The sequence below is a fragment of the Halichoerus grypus genome, chromosome X, assembly GCF_964656455.1.
Source record: "Halichoerus grypus chromosome X, mHalGry1.hap1.1, whole genome shotgun sequence".
Lineage (NCBI taxonomy): Eukaryota > Metazoa > Chordata > Mammalia > Carnivora > Phocidae > Halichoerus > Halichoerus grypus.
In genome coordinates this window covers 94,221,372-94,241,138 of record NC_135727.1, presented here as the reverse complement: position 1 = coordinate 94,241,138, position 19,767 = coordinate 94,221,372, and the positions used below count along the sequence as shown (strand labels likewise).

At 43.7% G+C, this 19,767-nt stretch overlaps 1 protein-coding gene across 10 annotated transcripts in view; it reads right to left on the bottom strand.

The window, feature by feature from the left end:
• Window positions 1-842: 842 nt before the first annotated feature.
• The window catches only part of EFHC2 (EF-hand domain containing 2), a 211,608-nt gene continuing 192,683 nt past the window's right edge, over window positions 843-19,767 (bottom strand). For all 10 annotated transcript variants that reach the window (XM_078063906.1, XM_078063910.1, XM_078063914.1 and 7 more), the window contains 2 exons: window positions 17,219-17,324; window positions 843-1,331 (listed from right to left, as the gene is read on the bottom strand). In XM_078063906.1, coding sequence (XP_077920032.1) covers window positions 1,230-1,331; window positions 17,219-17,324 — 208 coding nt within the window. In that variant the 3' untranslated portion in view covers window positions 843-1,229. The remainder of the gene's footprint in view (window positions 1,332-17,218; window positions 17,325-19,767) is intronic.

The following is a 19,767-nucleotide window of genomic DNA, read 5'->3' as shown; positions in this document are numbered from 1 at the left end:
CATTGTTGTCAACCAAATTGGTACCTCTGAGTGCCGAGAAGCCAGCTCATTTCTAGGCAAGATGCCACAAATGTGGAGTGAAGGAATAATGAGGTGGCAGGGGCCCGTGACATGTCATCAGCTCCTTTTCCCCTCCTCCAAGCAGTCCCCAAAAGGTAGATGTGGAAGCCCCCCTTTTCCATAGACTTCTACCGTGTCTGACAACACCAGGGACCTAGAGTTAGGATACACAGCATCCAACACTGGAGATTGGAGTAGATTGGGACAAACTTCTCACAATGAATTCCCACAGGTCCATGGTGAGGAGTTTTAATCAAATATACACTACATGACAAAAGTTCTGCTGAGACTCAGAACGTATAGGCCTAGAAGAAAAATCAAAAAAGAACCAGAGGAAAAGCAGGAGGAAACATACTACAGTCCTAGAATATTTAAACCTCTGGGGTGGGTGGTGTGTGTGTGTGTGGAGAATGAACCAAAAAATATCTCTCAAGATCTCCAGCATTCACATCCCTAAATATTTTAGACAGAAAACATTTTTGGTCATACTATAATTAGGTATACATGCATATATTCCTAAGTTAACAGCTAACTTTAGATATAAAAAGGGCATTAAAAATATAAACACTGCAAATGTTTCAATTTCTCTCCCAAATTTTTAAGTGTGAGTGTGTGTGTGTGAGTGTGTGTGCGTGTGTGTTGCAGGGCAAGGGCAGGAGTCCTTCTCATAGCTTTGCTACTTTCAGAAAATAAATACATTCACTGTAGAGAGGTTTAAGGATTATTTTGATAAGGTGGGTTGCTGCAAAATTTAATTATGTAAGTAATAAACATGTGTCAAAAAGATTTCAAAAAATGTTTAATAGAATCACAACTTATTGCTAAGATATAATTTGATTTTATATTGTCATGTACAGCTGTCAAGAGTAATTTTCTTTTTGTGTTGCAATGAATCAAATTATGCCGGATAGAAAATTACCATAAGATTCTTTGGTATTAATAAATCATACATGTAATAAAAATGTTTGACATTTCTTTAAATGGCATTTTTAATAATGCTGGTACATCAACAATGTAATACGATGTTCTGAAAAACTAAAATGACAAAAGGGAATTAACTGTGGCCTATGGATTTCAATTCAGTATGAACCTTGTATTTTTTTTTTAATGAAATGATATCTACTGAAATAAACTTAGTAAAATGAGAGCAGGAAATCAATGGCATATGGTTACTCCTCCTCTAAGCCGAACACATCCTTTAAAAGGCGTATGTAGTTAATGTATTTCACGGGAATAGGTGATGGCATCCCGAGCCACTCATCTTCACATCTCTAGGAAAAGAACCAAAGATGGAGAGAATTATAACCACATGTCAAAGTGCAGTTTTGTCAATGCAACATCAAATGGTTTCTTATTGTTATATAAGCTCTTGATACATAGCTTATTCTCAAGGCAGATGTTTCTACGGTCTACCTCCGAATCGTAAGGCCTTTGCGGTAGACTGAATTCTCAGGCTCACGTCTTCATCCCTCTCCGTGGTGGAATTACACACCCATGCTTTTTGCCATGCGACTCTGCAGACCCTCCTATGGAGTCTGTTTTCCTGTACCTTTGCTATGGGCTTGGCCCCATGACTGGCTTTGGCCTATGTAATGCTAGCAGATGTACCGTGAAGAGAGGCTCTAACGGGCTAGTGCTGTACCTCCATCACTGCCCCGAGAAGAACATGGCCCGAGATGCTGCTGGTCCCAAAATGACATGGGTGGATCGAGCCCTGCTGACCTATGGGCCCATGGCCAAGAAAAATAAATGTCCATTGTTGAGAACCACTGAGATTTGGGGAGGGGGGGGTCCTGTTGGTCATGCAGCATTATTACAGTAAGAACTCCCCCTATGCTTTATTAAGACCTCAATTATTAAAATCTGAACTGCTAGCTACACTGATTGCTTGGTTACTGTTTCTTTAATCTAACAATGAAAAGAGCAATGAATCATTCACAGGATGTTCCTGGGGAGAAACTACTTTATATATATACTTCGTATATATGTATGTATAAATATATGCACACATATACTTCCTATATAATATATGGCATGTATATTTGCGTATATGTATTTTCTAATTTCAGAAAATAAATACCTTTACTCTTTTCTAGAGAGCTTTAAGAATATTTGGGGGCGCCTGGGTGGCTCAGTTGTTAAGTGTCCGACTTTTGATTTCAGCTCAGGTCATGAGCTCAGGGTCGTGAGATGGAGCCCTGTATCAGGCTCCACACTCAGCAAGGAGTCTGCCTGAGATCTTCTCTATCTCCCTCTGTCCCTCCCACCCCCTCTAAAATAAATAAATCTTAAAAAAAAGAGAATATTTTGATGAGGTGGGTTGCAACAAAACTTAATTATATAAGTAGTAGATACATGTCAGATTTCAAAAAGTCTTGTATATATGTATATCTAGACACACACAGATATGCCCACACATTTTTATTTATGTTGCAATGCTCAATATTAATGTCAATGGGGGGCAGGAAAGTCCATGCACTGTGGGCTGTTTGTATTTCTATTGTCAAGGTTAATTGTTTTACATAAGAGGTGCTATCTCTTTCCTGGTGTTACATTAGTATCCAGAATCCTAAGGTGTCAGAAACACAGGGAAAGTCTCAGTAATCCTGTGTTGGAACTGTGGAAGCAACCTGTGTAAGGACTGTTTTAGCTGGGCCTTATGGGATGAGGAGCAGTTTGGAAGGGGACGGAGTGATGAAGGGTGCTCTGGGCATAGGGGACAACATAAACAAAGGCCCACAGACCTAAGAATTTCTTTTCCAGGAAGATTGACCAGCCAGCCTAGTTGTGGTTTGGGACACATAGTATGAAGTGGCAAGAGAGGGGGTTGGAAGGAAAAGATGGGCCCAAACTTCGGGCTCTCTGTGCTAGTTTAGACTTTATGCTGTGGTTGGGGAAAGACACCGGTGGGTCTCCACCAGAGAAACCTGATTAGAAATTAATTAGATTCACTCACTGGATGTATGAAGAATGAAACGGAGGAGGAAAATCACTTTGGAGGTTACAGCAGTAATTCTGGGGGGGGAGCTGTGCCATAGCTGGGGGAGCTGCAGCTGGTGCGAGGACGAGCTACATCTGGAAGATTTTGCTGCAGTAGAACATAGAATGCCTGGAAGGTGATCAATTTGAAATGGTGATAAAGAGGCAGTGTTATGGGTTGAACTGTGTCCTCCCAAAAGATGGTGAGGGGCGCCTGGGTGGCTCAGCCATTAAGTGTCTGCCTTCGGCTCAGGTCATGATCCTGGGGTCCTGGGATCAAGCCCCGCATCGGGCGCCCTTCCTCAGTGAGGGGCCTGCTTCTCCCTCTGCCTGCCGCTCCCCCTACTTGTGTTCTGTCAAATAAATAAATAAAATCTTTAAAAAAAAAAAAAAAGAGAGATGTCGAAATCCTAAGCCCCGGTATTTCAGCATGTGGCCTTATTTGGAAACTGGGTCACTGCAGATGTAATGAGTTAAGGTGAGGTCATGCTGGAGTTGGGGGGCGATCCCTACTCCAATATGACTGGTGTCCTTATAAACTAATACAGGTAAATGAATATAGGTGAGGAGAGTTCTAAGACTTCTAAGTATAGTAATATTGATGATATCTATAGTAGTTTCCTAGGACCACCATAACAAATGAGCACAAACTGAGAGGCTTAAACCCACAGAACTTTATTCTGTCACTATATGGGGGGCCAGAAGGCCAGGTACTGGCAAGGTTGGTTCTTTCTGGAGGCTCTAAGGGAGACTCTGGTCCATGCCCCCTCTCCTAGCTTCCCGTGGTTGCCCCTTGTTCTCTGCATATGGCCCTCTGTCTTCACATGGCTTCTTATAAGGACACCAATTACTGGCTTTAGAGCCCACCCTAATCCAGTGTGACCTCATTTCACATTTCAGCTTTTAATTACATCGCAAAGACCCATTTCCAAATAAGTTCATGTTCTGAGATTCGGGGGAGACATGAATGGGGGGTAGCAGGGGGCGGGGGGGGGGCATGCAATACTCAACCCAGGGCAACGTTATAAGCAAAATAAGGAAAGCAGAAAGAAGAGTTTTATTTTATTTTTTTAGTGTGGCAGTAAGGATCAGAGGAGAACAACTAAGTTCAATTTGGGACATTTTTAAATTTGAGGTACCCATAGGACGTCAAGGTGAAGATTCCGGTAAATACCTGGGAATAGGGTTCTGTGTAGCACAGAGCTACTATGCAAAGATGAGGAAGTCACTGAAATATGGGTGATATGTAAAACTATGGTAATTAATAACGTTGACACAGAATCAGAAATCAGGAGAACACCAAGTACTGGCATCTCTAAGGCATTAAAGAGATGATTTACAATGACAGTGAACTGGTTGCAGACTTTTGTGGGATTTATACTGCTTCATAGTGATGGTAATGCTACTCTGACTAATAAATTTATTAGATATTTACTATGTAACAGGTACTCTTTTTAAGTTTTTATCACAGAAAACCCTAAGAGGTAGGTATTATTTATTTACAGAAAAGGAAACTGAGGCATAGAAGGGTTTTAAGTTGCTTGTCCAGAAAACTGCCAGTAAGTGGAGGAGCCTGGACTGTAACCCCAGCAGTGAGGCTCCAGAGCTCTGCTCATCTGCCGAGCTGCCCTCCAAAGCCCAGCAGACTGGGCCAATCTAGAAGCCGCCGGCTCTCATCCTACATGGCTACATCTGATCCTATCATTTTCAACAAGGAAAGTTGAGTAGAAAACAATGTGGTTCTTGAAGTGACACACCTTTTCTTTCTCAAGAATGCCTCCTGGGGCACCTGGGTGGCTCAGTCGGTTAAGCGTCTGACTCTTGGTTTCTACTCAGGTCAGGATCTCAGGGTTGTGAGATGGAGACCCGCCTGAAGCTCTGCGCTGGGCTTGGAGCCTGCTTAGGATTCTCTCTCCCTCTCCCTCCCCCACCCTCACCTGCTCCCGCACACGCACGCGCGCTCTCTCAAAGAAAAAAAAAAAAGAATGCCTCCTGCCAGACATTGGAGGTTGAGCCCAAACCACCAACTGGCTGTGTAAAGAAGGAAATGGCCATTCAGGTGGATGAAGCCTAAATCCACTCCTAGGGCATATTTATACCACATGGAACTTAGTGAAATGTCCATCCTACACCAAGAAGGAGTAAATCAGTGTGTGCGTGTGTGTGTGTGTGTACATATATACACACATATATGTACACACACAAAATTATGTATTTTAATCAACAGTCGTTCAACTATTCAACATGTCCTCAGAAATTTCATTACAAAACTTAAAGCAATTTTTGCTCGTAAGTGGTATTTTTAGATTTGATCGTGTTATAAAGGAGTATAATGCAAATATATGCATTCAAAATCACTCTTCCTGGATCGGTTTTTTTTTTTTTTAAATAAGAATTTTCAATACTGGGGCGCCTGGGTGGCTCAGTCTGTTAAGCGTCTGCCTTCAGCTCAGGTCATGATCTCAGGGTCCTGGGCTTGAGCCCCACATTGGGCTCCCTGCTCAGCAGGGAGTCTGCTTCTCCCTCTCCCTCTGCTGCTCCCCCTGCTTGTGCTCTCTCAAAAAAAAAAAAATCTTAAAAAAAAGAATTTTCAATACAAAAATAATTAAATACATTATGCAACTCATATCACTGCAAAGAAATTATCTGGAGAATGGATTCTTTTATGAAACAGGCCAGTTCTAGAAGGTCCTTCCCTCATAACTTCTTCATTAGGCAGCAAAAGTTTCTTATTTTTGAGCAAGGAATCATGATTTAACCTCTAACAATAAAAGAGAAAGAAACTGAGGGACTTGAGTTGGAATGATGGCAACTCAAGAATTTGGAGATGGGAGTTATTATTTATTAGCAACGAGCTGGACTTGGACAAAATGAAACACAAGTAAATACCTTGAGGTTTGAGATGAAGGATGATTTGAGATGAAAAGTGATCTAGGAAGTAAAATGTTTGAGTTCTGTGAGCTGTTGTAGCAAATTCATCGAACCCAAGGAGGGGGTCATGGGAACCTCTCATCTATAGCCAGTGGACCAGAAGCACAGGTGATAAACTGGTGTCTGAAGTGGGGGGGAGGGGCAGTCTTGTGGGACTGAGCCCTTACACCCTGTGGGATCTGATGCTGATCATGTCGGAACTGAGTTGAATTGTAGGACCCTTAGCTGGTGTCAAGAGTTGTTTGGTATATGGGAAAAAAACCCAGCACATTGGAATTGGTACCAGAATTGTAGCCAACCCCTAATTTTAGGGAGATTTTCACAGGTACTAGTTTAAATGGATCAACAGAAATTAAATCGAGATCCAAAGGAGGGTGGGAAAACAGGAGGTAAGATTTAAGAAACTCAGGGGAGGGGAGGCAATGATAAAGTAGAGGGAAAAAGTATCTTCTTCATAGTTTTGCCTGTAATTGGGTCCATCTAAAGGAGTCACATGGGGCACCTGGGTGGCTCAGTTGGTTAAGCGACTGCCTTCGGATCCTGGAGTCCCGGGATCGAATCCCGCATTGGGCTCCCTGCTCAGCAGGGAGCCCACTTCTCCCTCTCCCGCTCCCCTCTCTTGTGCTCTCTCTCTCTCTCTCTCAAATAAATAAAATCTTTTAAAAAAATAAAAAATAAAAAATAAAGGAGTCACATGGGCAATCTCTCTGCAAAATAAAGAGCTCTTTGGTGACACGAGAAACCCCACACTCCCACTGCCTAATTGTTCTAATAAATCCACAAATGTTCTACATTACATAATATTTATGACAATCTGGGCAGTGAATAAAAATAGTCTCTGTGTTCACTGACCTTTTATTCATGCTACACTACAAAATGAGAAGAAAAGTCCAGGTCAGATGGTATTCCCAGCAGGGCACGTACCTTTTAAGTGGAAATAACTGCATGGTAATTGTACAACAGGAGAGCTCATCCACAACAGCCAATCGAGCCTTCCCCTGCCCGATGATGATGAGCCTGCTGGTGTTTCTGCAGAACAGCCCCGACTGTGCGTATTTGGCATCTTCAATACCTGAGCGTGGCAGGCTGTGCCAGCACCCCTCCCGATCTCCTCACCCTTTCCACTTCGGCGCTCACCGGCCCGACGTCCAACCTGCGTTCCTCTGCCTGAAAGCTTTTCTTTGGCCTCTGAGGCCCACTTTGGTTGCCCCTGTGACATGCCACAAGTGCCTGGGAATTCATTCTTTTCCTCCCTCGTCAGGAGCAGCCCTCACCCATGACTGACGGGAGCTGATGGATGAATAGTGCAACCCCCCTGCACTTCGGGTGGGAAAACGCTGAGGTACATCTAGGCCCCTGGATCCCTGAGTTTCCCAGAGGCATTAAGCTCCAGTCACCAACATGTGTCACTGGTTTGAGAATATGCCCTGTGGCAGCCCCTTCCCTTCCACTCTTCATTCCCCACTCCCTTCATAGTCTTCCCTCCACCTCCCTCACAATCAATATACACTTGAATCCTTGTCCCCACGTCGGCTTCTTGAGGAAGTCAAACAAAGACACCATGTGATTCTGTATTTACCAACATTAATAAAATGTCTATGAAAGCCACAGCACAGCTCGGAACAAAGCAACTTCCTGACAAACTGACGGATGGATCCAGAGTCTCCAATGTGACTTCCAGATAACTCAAGAGATGGCGCCCCAATCTCAAAACCAAATTCGATTTCCTCCTAAGGAATATTTTCTGGAAGGAGGAAGAACTATGAAATGCAGAGCGAAATTCAACAATGATGCACAATCGTGACTCCAAAATGGCTGGGAATCATTGTCTGCAAGAGGGCCCCACGGTATCTTCCAAGCTGGCTTTGACTAAAGCTACTGACGATGTCAAAGTAGTTGGCAATAAATTACTTGTTCATCAACGGTGAAAAAATGTAGCTGCTGATCTGTAAAATCATACACCCTTGAAGCAAAGATGGCACTGGCTGGGAACCCAGTAAACAGCAGCTGCCCAGTGAGAATAGCAAAGCTGTGTGTGAGCTCATGTGCTCTGGATTTATTTGCTTTGACATTTTTAAAAGGAAATTTAATTGGATTATGTCTCCTTCTAGTTTAAAATTTTCTACTGTAGTACTGGCCACCAGATGCATGAGGGGGAAAAGATCGGGAGCCAATTAAATTCCACGCTTCACTGAAACAAGGTTATTTTTATTCCTCCCAAATGTAAGGCTGATGCAGTCATGTTAGTGATTTCACTCTGTTATTTCCCTCCCCTTGCTCAAAAAAAAAAAAAAAAAAGACGTGTCTACAGGAAATATCTATGAATTTGTAGAAAAGTCCAGTAGGGTGTATGGAACCAAAACTGTGGTTTTCTTGGATTTACTGCCTTCTAAATGGTTGACGTGACCTCAGAAATAATTCAATTGACAAAACTACAAAAGCAATTACATTTCCATGAATCAAAGGGAAATTAATTTGGGGAAGAAATTTTGCAAATACTTGTTGAGATAATCAAGAGCATTCTGATGCCATAAGGAAAAGCTCATCGATTAAAAAAACCTGGAGATTTGCTTCTATTCCTATCCATTTCTGTGTCAGTGTAGCTAAAACACAGGTGAAACCTTTCCTTGAAACTGCCTTCCAGGGTAAATAAAGTTTTCAAGAGGACATGAATTTTCGCGGAGCTTTAGTGGTAGGCTTCTGCATCCAATTCAAGTAGACATCATCCGGTGCTTTGAATCAAAGCGGATTCCGGCAGAACCGTTCCCTACTAGGTCACTGTTTTGTGTTATGTAATCGGTCTGTGTTTATCAGCTACTTTTAAAGTCTAATGAGAATGACTAACAGTCTTTTATTTCGACTGATAAATTCAACCTCAAATCCTAGAAATAACTGCTTACTTATTAGAGCGGGCACTAGCCCCTAACTATATCATCTTCACCTTTAGGAATGCCTTTGAGTCTCCACTTCCTATCTATAAATTTGAAAGGATACTTAATTTTCACAGGATTGGGACAATAAAATGTCACAGGATAGCCCACCCTTTAAATACCAAAAGAAGATCTTCCACAAGTGGGGTGTCCAAAGACGTATCCCAGGGTGCACCCGACCTGCCCCCTCCTCCCCACGGCCAAGGCAATATATATCATCCTGTTGTGGCAGGAGAGGGCTGGAGAGCCCACTGCTAATGGTCCGGCAGTTTCAGTGCTCATAAAATGAAGCCACATCCAATTTTTCTCAGAAATGTCAAAAGATAAGACGCCAGTCACACGGTGCAAGTTATAAAGTTTATACGAGAACCGATTTAGTGTTATTTTTTAAAACGTGGCTTCTGAGATTAACCAGACAGGCTCTAAACAGCGGGCCCTATTTTGCCAGTTTTACAGCCACCATCTGTAAGCAAGCACAAGAGAATGGAAATGGGGTCTCCAGGCCTTGACAGCGCCAGGGCAACATGCTGGGGCCGTAGATAGTCACATAATGGAGTGGGAGGTCAATTACAGCCCCGGGGGCTCACCACGGGCCGCTGTGGGAGCCAGGCGGAGGCCCAGCCAGGGGAGCTCCTGAGAATTCGGGCTACAGGCCACAGTCAAGAGACATATGGTGGGTGACAGTTGGTTTACGCCCAGCCACATAGGGAAATCGCTCACCCAAGGACTAATCAAAGCTAAATGAGCTACGGACCACAGTCCTCTTTGTAAATTTCACTGGTTTGTTCTTGGACCCCCAGCCTTATTAGCTGAGTCCACCTAGCCATCACATGTAGGGTAGCCCCACCTGAGTCTGGGGGACCAGTCCTGACATCCAGCGGACCAAGCGCTGAAGGCTGTGATCTGGACCTGGCTTTACACCCTGGCTGTGAGGTTTGTTCGCCTGAGCCCAAGTTTTTATTCTGGCAACGGACCGTGCTGGGTCATTCTCTTTGCCCCCAGAAGATCCATTTTCTGCCTTCTTTCCCCAGTTCACTGCCCTCGGAGGCCGCGCTCTGTGGATTGCATCACTTGCCGAGCTTCCTTGTTCCCTGGTGGCTCGATGGGTCCAGCCAATGGGGCGCAGCAAGAGATCAGGGTATTGATTCCACTTCTCCTCCCCCTGCTCCCTCCCTGCCAGGCCATGGTTTGGCAGTGGCTACCCGCCTTTACCTGCTGCCCCTGCCCCAGCTCCGCCACTGGGCTCCACTACCACCGGGCCCGCTCTGCTTCTTCAGACCTATGGATGGTGATGGTTTCCCGCTCTTGCTCGTCCCTGATCCGGTTCCTGTAACCCTACCCACTCCTCTGGCAACAGTCCCTTCATTCAATCCATTTCCCTGACTCCTCTGAGTGTGCTTTGTATGTACATTTCCTACTGGAACGTCACTGGTAGAGGGATTTAGCCAGCTCTGTCCCCTGGGCAGGGCTAAAGGCTTAGTTCAAGCCTGTGGACTGGCTTCCTCTGATTGCTGAATAGTGCTAACTTCAGGATTCCCCATCACTGTGCTCCCTGTTTCAGAGAGATGCCCTGCCTTTCCAATCCCATGTCTGGTGTGCCAGACCAGCCTCCAACTCAGCCCCTGGTTGGCTGAAGCCACTGGTCCTGTTCCTCTTTTCTGGCCCCTCCCTGATCACCCCATACACTGCAGGTAAGCAGGTTAGCCTGGGAAGGTGGCCCAAATCCCTACCCCGACCATCCGTCCTGTCCATTAACATGGACACGAACGAACTGGTGTTAAATCTAGTACTGAGGCCCGCTCACTTTTCATCAGCCAGGAAGTCTCTTTTCATTCCTCAGTAAGATCCCCAGTTAGGGAAGAGATAATGTTCAGCACAGGAGTATAAAGCAATCCAGCTTCCAAGTGGTGGCCGGTACTGGTAACTTCTAGAGAGCTGTTCACGGCATCACGGGAACTTCAGCCAGAGCTAGCCTGTCCAGCTCCTACACTGGAGGGAGCACGCAGCTGCCCAACCCCTGGCCTCCACCCTGGCCACGCTTCCACCCCGGAGCTCAGCCTGCCATCCCTTCTTCTCAACAGAACTCGAATCCGTCACGTCACACTCAGGGCTAGGTCACGTTCACGGCCTGGTGGATCTCATCCTGAAGTCCCACATGTGCCTTTTTGGCTGGGACAACTTCCCCAAATGTTGGCAATCTCCAGAGCTCCAAGTGAGAGGTGTTGTGTGTCCAACTGGGCCCCCACAGACCTACACAGCTGGTCTGGCTCCTCCCTGGCCTCTCCCAGCATTAAACGCTCTCCTGTCAATGTCCCACCATGGGCATAAGATCAGGCAGTGACAGGGGAGCAGGAGTGGGGAGGGGGCTGTGCCACACTGCCAGGCCCCCAGTTGATGCCAAGAACAATCAACAAAAGCTTCAAGGACAGTAAAAGCGAACATAAACAAGTGGGATTGCATCAAACTGAAACATTTCGCCACAGCAAAGGAAACGATCAACGAAAAAGCAACCTCCTGAATGGGAGAAGAAATTTGCAAATGATGTACCTGATAAGGGGTTAACATCCTAATCATATAAAGAACTCATAAAACTCAATATTAAAAAACCAATCTGATTTAAAAAAATTGGCAGAGGACCTGAACAAACATTTTTCCAAAGAAGACACCCAGATGGCCAACAGGTACATGGAAAGATGCTCGACATCACTCACCATCAGGGAGATGCAAATCCAAATCACAATGAGATATCAGCTGTCACCTGTCAGAATGGCTTTTATAAAAAAGATAAGAAATAACAGTATTGGCGAGAACATGAAGAAAATGCACTGATGGTGGGAATGGAAATTGGTGCGGCCACTGTGGAAAACAGTATGGAGGTTCCTCCAAAGACTAAAAACAGAGCTACCCTACGATCCAGCAATTCCACTTCTAGGTATTTATTGGAAGAATATGAAAACATGAATTAAAAAAGACATATGTACCCCTATGTTCATTGCAGCATTATTTAAAATAGCCATGGGGCGCCTGAGTGGCTCAGTTGGTTAAGCGTCTGCCTTCGGCTCAGGTCATGATCTCCAGGTCCTGGGATTTAGCCCCGCATCAGGTTCTCTGCTCAGCAGGGAGCCTGTTTCTCCCTCTGCCTGCCGCTCCCCCTGCTTGTGCTCTCTCTCTCTCTCTCTCAAATAAATAAATAAAAATCTTTAAAAAAATAATAAAATAAAATACCCATGATATGGAAACAGTCTAAGTGTCCATCAGTGGATGAACAGATTTAAAAAAACTGTGGTATATATGTACAAGAGAATATTATTCGGCCATAAAAAAAAGAAGGAAATCTTTCCATTTGCAACATCACAGATGGGACTTCAAGGGCATTATGCTAAGTGAAATATATCAGACAGAAAAAGACAAGTACAATTATGACTTCACTTATATGTAGAATCTAAAAAGCCAACCAACCAAACAAAACAGAAACAGACTCATAGCTACAGAGAACAAACAGACGATCGCCAAAGGGGAGAGGGGTAAGGGAGGGATGGACAAAATAGGCAAAGGGAATTAAGACGTACAATCTTCCAGTTATAAAATAACTAAGACAGGGATATAATGTACAGAAGGAATACAGTCAATAATATTGTATGGTGATGGATAGATGGTAACTAATTGGGTGACCATTTTGCAATGTGTATAAATCACCATGTTATACACCTAAAACTAATACAATATTGTATGTTAATTATTTTTAATAAAAACAAAAAACAAGAGCTTCAAGAACAATTGGTTGCCAAGCTAGGATGTACCATCCAGGATCCCCTTGAGGAAGGACTCAGTGGCCCAGCTGCTGAGAGCCCCCTTCAGGGATTGCCTCGGCTACAGAGCTGTCTTGGCTGCAAAGAGTCACATTACCCAAGGTCAACCCCCTTCCTAAAGCAACCCACAGGGATAAAGGCCAAGCCATTGTGACCCATCTCAGGACAGCTCTGAAAGGCCATTCTAGCTCCAGAGCTCTTTGTGGGCTGGCTCAACTGCTCCCTCTGCTTACTCCTGTGTCCTTCCTCTCCCTTCCACAGGTATTGATCCCAAGAACACTCCCAAATAAACCTCTTGCACATTAAACTCCACCTGCTTCCTGGAGAACACAACCTGTGTGGCGGGCTCTGACCCGAGTGTCTCCGGGCATTATCAGACAGGAACATTTAAGCACACTTATATGGTTCAGGAGATCCTGTACTTTTCACTACTGATTGTACTCTATCAACTATGCAATATCATGCTCAACCCATTCCCACTGAATATTTTCACATGAGATTATAGACTCGCTGGTAACATTCCCAAGCTATCTTATATCCTCTTTATGAAACAATAACAAGCTTAGGAATACCAGAGTGCTGTAGACTCTGAGATCTAGTTACGTTCTCATTATTAAGTTAAATTGGTATCATTTTATACCTATGTTCCTTTCTTTCTTAACTGGCGAAAAAGAAATGGCCCCTTCCAAATGTCTCCCACAGACTGAACTGCTTCTAGGCTTGGTCAGCAGAGATGATAAAAGACCCAAAGAATTAAGTTCTCACTATATATGAGTAACAACTGGAAGAGCCCCCTGCTAAAGCAGGGGCCCTTCTTCTGATGCTACATTCCTGTTCCGTAACTGGTCTCCTACCTTTAAGGATAGAATCACTGATCTTAGCCTTGGAAGGTGACTGCTCAAGGCCTAGCCCCCTCATTTGAGGAAGTAAAGACCTCTCCATTTTACAAACAATAGTAATAGCTAACATTTAAACCCTTTATTACAGGACAGATGTGGTGGTAAGTGTCTCACGTGTATCAACTCAATCCTCATAACCACACCGATGGAAGTACTATTCTTTCTCTCTCTCTTTTCTTTTTCTTTTTTTCCTTCTCTCCTTCCTTCCTCTTTCTTTTTCTCTCTCTTTCAGAAATGTGCACACACACACACACACACACAGAGTGCAGGGCGGAGGGGCAGAGGAAGAGAGAGTCCTAAGCAGACTCTGCACTGAGCACGCAGCCTGACTGGGGCTCAATCCCGTAAGCCCAGAGCCAAAACCAAGAGTTGGAAACTTAATCGTCTGCGCCACCCAGGTGCCCCAGAAGTACTACTCTTATCTCCATTGTTGAGGGGAGGAAACCTGAAAGGTTGAGTGACTTGCACAAAGTCACCCAGTTAGTCAATCACAGAGCTAAGGATTTGAACTCAGGTTCATGTCCCAGTCATAGAGTATGCAAGGGATGAAATGGGGGAGGGGTGGCTAAGGTGAGAGTAGATCTTGGGCTTTCCCACGGAGTGATTCCTCTTGCAGTGTGGGTGGTGATCCTTCTGTGGGCCCTTATATCAATTTAATGGCTCACAAACGACATTCAAAAGAGAGAAAGAAGGGGTGTGGGGGAGGGGAGAAAAGGAAAAGAGGGAAGAAAGAAAGGAAGAGAGAAAGAAAGACAAGATGGCATCGCACCACATGTAGTCCAAATAGTACTGTTTCACGAAACTTTGGTTCCGCTGTATCTGTGCATGCTGGGTTGCTATGAAAAAAGTCTTTAACTGTGGGTTGTCATACCCAAAGGTCATTAAATTTCATTCAAATTCAGTCATCAGGAAAATAAAAATTAAAGTAATAAGCTACCATGCTTTCAGAGGCAAAAATGTAAAAACAACTTGAATGCCTATCAACAAAAAAATGGATGAATAAATTATTCTCTATCCATATTACAGCTATTAAGGAATGGCTCAGGTCTATACATATTAAACTAGACAGATTGCCCATGACGTAGCATTAAGTAGGAGAAACATACCGCCGATAAATGCATGTGGTAGGATTATATGTTGTACAATCAGTGATGAAGCCCCCAACATACAGGTGAACATTTGGGTGGTGGACTGGGTGGAATGGAAAAGGAGGGAAGTAGGAACTAAGGAAAAGTACAACAAAGGCAGCTGCCATCTAGCCAGAAGCAGGGTGCACATCATCCAGAGCACCAGAGGAAACAGAGGACATGAGCAAATCGTCTAAGTCGAGAGGAATTTAATAAAGTGACTATTTACAAAGTTGTGGGAAGCGTTGAGGAAAACCAACAGGGGATCCTCCAGTCCCTCAAGGACTATAGCAACAGGGAGCCAGTGCCACCACCTGAGGCTGGAGGGGCAAGGGAAGGTGGTTACTGGAACCTGGAGTGGTGAGCAGCTATATGGAGGAGGCAGGCCATCCATGGAAACCGGCAGGGAGGGAAAGGATTTCTCTCTCCTCCCACCCTCCACTCTCCCAACCCAATTGGAGGCCAGGGGGCTAGGGGACCCGCTGATGCAGCCCATCAAGGTTAACTGCCCAGGACTCAGAGTACGAGAGAGGGGGCTGGAGAAAAGTCCTAATGGGACAAATGGATGATATCCAACACAGAATACTATAACATTAAGTGAGAAGGTAGAATAGAAACTACATCTACAATTTTTCTTTTTACATACAACATTAAATATTTGCATGGATGAAAATTAAAAGGTTGCCAAATGACGGTACTGATTTGCTTTTGTGATGGTATCTTGGATTTTAGTTTATTAAATCCATTATGTTCAATAATAATTACATTAAAAAAGAATATATTTTTTTTATTCTTCGCAGTAAAACAGACCTGAGTTACAAGTCTTGACTTGCTGTTTCTCTACCTTCCTCATCTCTAAAATGGGGATCAGGAGAGTACCTATCTCATAGGGTTGCTATGAGGATTTAACCAGCTAATAGATTTTCAGGCCTTAGGGTAATGTTTGGCACAGAGTAAATGCTTTAAGTGTTTGCAGTTGTTATGGTGACAATGTGATATCAAGAGCCTCCCAATGGGTCTACCTGTCTCCATGGCCCCTCTTCAGAGCAAGCGCCCTTTAAACGGTACACCTGATCACGTCGCTCTCTTCCTTGAAGTCCGTCCATGGTCTCCAGATCTTGCAGGACAATACTCAAACCTCACCCTTGCCGGTATCTCCAGCTTTACCCTCTTCCACTCCTCCCTTCGTGCCTTCATTCCAGCCACACCAATTCCTTCTGGTTCTGCACAAGCACCATGCTGTCTGTCCCCTGTCCCAGAGCCTCTGTTGGGAATGCCTTTTCCCTACCATGCCACTTCCCTCCCTTGCTGACTCTTCCTATTTGTCACTGAAATTTCAAGAAGACTTCCTGTCCCCGCTCCCCCATCCCGCCAACCCCAACAGCTTCCTCCTATTCCTTTCCATCCCATGCAGGCTGTATTATGCCACACTCCAAATCCTGAGTGTATTGATTCCGCCATCAGCAGGTGCCTGCCCCGCCCTGGAAAGGTAGCAATAATGACCTTCGTCTCTGGACCCCAGCACGGAGCACAGAACCTGCTGAGAGTGGGTATTTAATTCATGATTTGTCTGAGAATTAAATTTATAAATGAGCGAGTTATGTGACCCAATGTCACTCAGCTAAGTAAGTGGCAGAGCCAGAATTCAACCCGAGTTATGTCAGACTCCAAAGGCCACCCCTATCTCCCAACCTTCTGGAAGTTCTAAGGCTGCCTGCCACTCCAGAAGAGTTGCATGCCTAAGGGAACTCCCCAGGGGCACTAGACCAGTTCAGGCCAGAATGAGTTGGTCAGCGGAGACCGGGAGTAATAAATGCCTCCTTTCTGGGAGTAACCACATGACATTTGCTTTATCAAGGGACTTTCCCAAGAAAATCAATTTCTGGAGCATGTTAAAATATAAACAAACCGCCATCCACCCACCCACTCCTTAAAGACAATTGGTCCAAAGAGATCTTAGAGAATTCAGACAATTCCACAATGTTGAGAGCACCACCCGATCACATGAACTTTGTTTTCCCTAACCAAGCATTTTTCTACTGAATTTTTATTTTAAATTTGGCTCCTCTGTGAAATGTGCATCCCCATCCTATACTGTTTCACCCAAGGCAAACCTGTATGCACAGCCACAGACGTACTGGGGATTCTTGACCTATGCACCATTTGAGATTTGCTCTCGTGGCTCACGATGATGTTAGCAGAATCCCTTGATAACAGTGTTTATATCTATTTATAACTAACCTATTATCCTATTTTCCATATAATTGGATGCGACTGAGTTTAAAAAAAATTCAGCTGCAGAAGAAAAGTCATGCTCTTATAGAGCAGATGTTCACTCAGCATGGAAAGTGAATTAGCCTTTAACACAAATACCCAGAAATGGCGTTAATGTTTTATGCTGAAAAATAATTTTTAAGACAAAGGATATTAAAAATGCAAGGGAGGTGGCCAGAGCTGGTTTTTAAAACAGGTGTTAATTTTACCTCTTTCATGTATGACGGTGCTTCCAATTCGGGCATTGGATTCATTCTCCAGTTCAGGGCGCAGAAAAATGACTCATAATTTATTTGTTCTTTACTGTCTTCAAACCTGAAAATATCATTATAATATATAATTTGACTCAATCTACAGAATTCAGGACCAAAATGTCAGCTTAAATGCTACCAGGAAAACATAATGTCAGGTTATGTTTTAATGCCTCATATTTTTCTTATTTCTTACTAGTTTTTTTTTTTTAAATCAGATTCTAACCCTCGAGAGAGTGAACTCTCTGCGAGCAGAGATCACACACAGCTCATTCACCACAGTGTCCCCAGCACCTAGATTCCTGCTGGCATTTAGTAGGTGCGCAATAAAGATTTGCTGCAGTTGCCACAGAAACAAATGAGCTTATTCAGTAACTGAGACCATTTTGTTCAGAGTATTTGCAGGCCCTCTTAATTTAATATGGTTGATACTATAGGTCAGTGAAACAAAATCTCCTTGTGTTTCTTAAATGGCATGCCTTTTAAATTTTTAAGGGGAGCCTAGATTCATTGCGTCTACGCAGTTATTTTTAGGAAAAATAAAAGGTATCTTTATCATTTATTATGTAGCCATTAAAAGGGGTTATTTAGGGGGCACCTGGGTGGCTCAGTCGGTTAAGCTTCCGACTCTTGATTTCGGCTCAGGTCATGATCTCAGGGTTGTGAGATGGAGCCCCGCGTCGGGCTCTGCGCTGGGTGTGGAGCCTGCTTAAGATTCTCTCTCTCCCTCCCCCTACGCCCCTCCCCACCTCTAAAAGAAAAAAAAGGAGGGGGTTATTTAGATCCCCATATGCTGTCATGGAAATATGTTCATGATATATTGTTGAGCAGAAAGAAGATTACAAAATAGTATGTAGAATTATGATCTCACTTGAGGTATATATTTATATAAAAAGGCACAGTGGCGCCTGGGTGGGTCAGTCAGTTAAACATCTGACTCTTGATATGAGCTTAGATCTTGATCTCAGGGTCATGAGTTCAAGCCCTGTGTTGCGCTCCATGCTGGATGTGGAGCCTACTTAAAAAAAAAAAAAAAAAAAAGGCATAGAAAAATTCTAGTGACAATACCCTGAAGTATTAAAACAGCTATCTCTGGGAAGAGAGACTGCTTTTTGCTTTAGACTTCTCTGTATCATCTGAATTGTTTTAAATTCATAAGAAAAAATACTAAGCCCATTTTTCACTTAAAAGAAAACATTGGCATAAATTTAACCTTAACCATAATAGAGTTTTGGCCATTAAGACCCAGTAATTTCAAACACAATTGATGGAATGACCTGAACACTAAGTGAAATTCTTCTTAGTATAATACCTCAATGCCACCTAGTCGTAATTTCACCACACTCTGCCAATTTTTAAGGCTAAACATATACTGATCATGTCAGACCATTTTTTGAAGGCCAAGACCAAGGCCAAGACCATTGTTCCCAGCACCCTGCCAGGATTCCTGCCCCACTCAGGACCTCCAACTCAACACTCCCTCTCCAACCGGCAAGTGAGGTGCACAAGATACTGTGGCAAGGATGACCAGGGGTAATTACTTAAAAGAAAACCTGGTGATAATAAACGTAGGAAAATAACATACTCATAACCAGTCAAAAGACTTTGTTTTTCCTCAGGAGTAAAGAAAATAATAGCTCATATTTATAAATGAATATAAATTAGCAGTAGTAAGTTAAATGTTACAAGATGAAGTCACATAGACTTGTCAATCTAAACAAAGTAGAATAAACAGAGTGATCCGAAGAGGAGAAGGGGAATTTGGTTCTTCTTTTGTGTACATTTTCTTTGGCCGAGGATTCTAGGATACAACTCCAATATGCTGCCCCCTACCACTGTTTATCCTCTGGATTTTGGCTCACTCGTCATTTGAACTCCTTGAAAGGACATGCTCTGTTTATGGAAATATTTGTAGCCAAAATGCTGGACCATTATGTCTTTTATTTGTGTGTGTTTTGGGAGAAGAACTAAAACTCAGTCAATTAAAGATGTTTGGTAAAAAACTTTCCTCTAGCATGGAGCCTTGAAGACAAGTATTCCCTAATACTCTGAGTAGGAGCTGAGGTCAGAGAATGAGATCATGTAGGGCCTTTGACTTTCATACTGAGGAAAACTAAGAGCCACTGGAGCATATTGTACACAGAACAGTTATGGGATCTCCATTATATCTTCTAAAGATCAGGCTCACTGATATATTGAGAAGGGAATGCAGGCGCAGGGCCAAAGTGGCGGGGCAGTCAACGGTCTTCTGCAGTGATCCAGAGTAGGCATAATGGCGGCCTAGATGGCAGTGGGGGCAGCGGAGGGCACTGAGGAGTGGTCAGTTCTGAACATATATATATATATATATATATATATATATATATATATAAAGATTTGTTTTAGAGAGAGAGAGCAAGCGAGCGAGTGGGGGGAGGGGCAGAGGGAGAAGGAGAAAGAGAATCTCAAGGAGACTCTGCGCTGAGTATGGAGCCCAGTGCGGGGCTGGATCTCATAACCTAGAAATC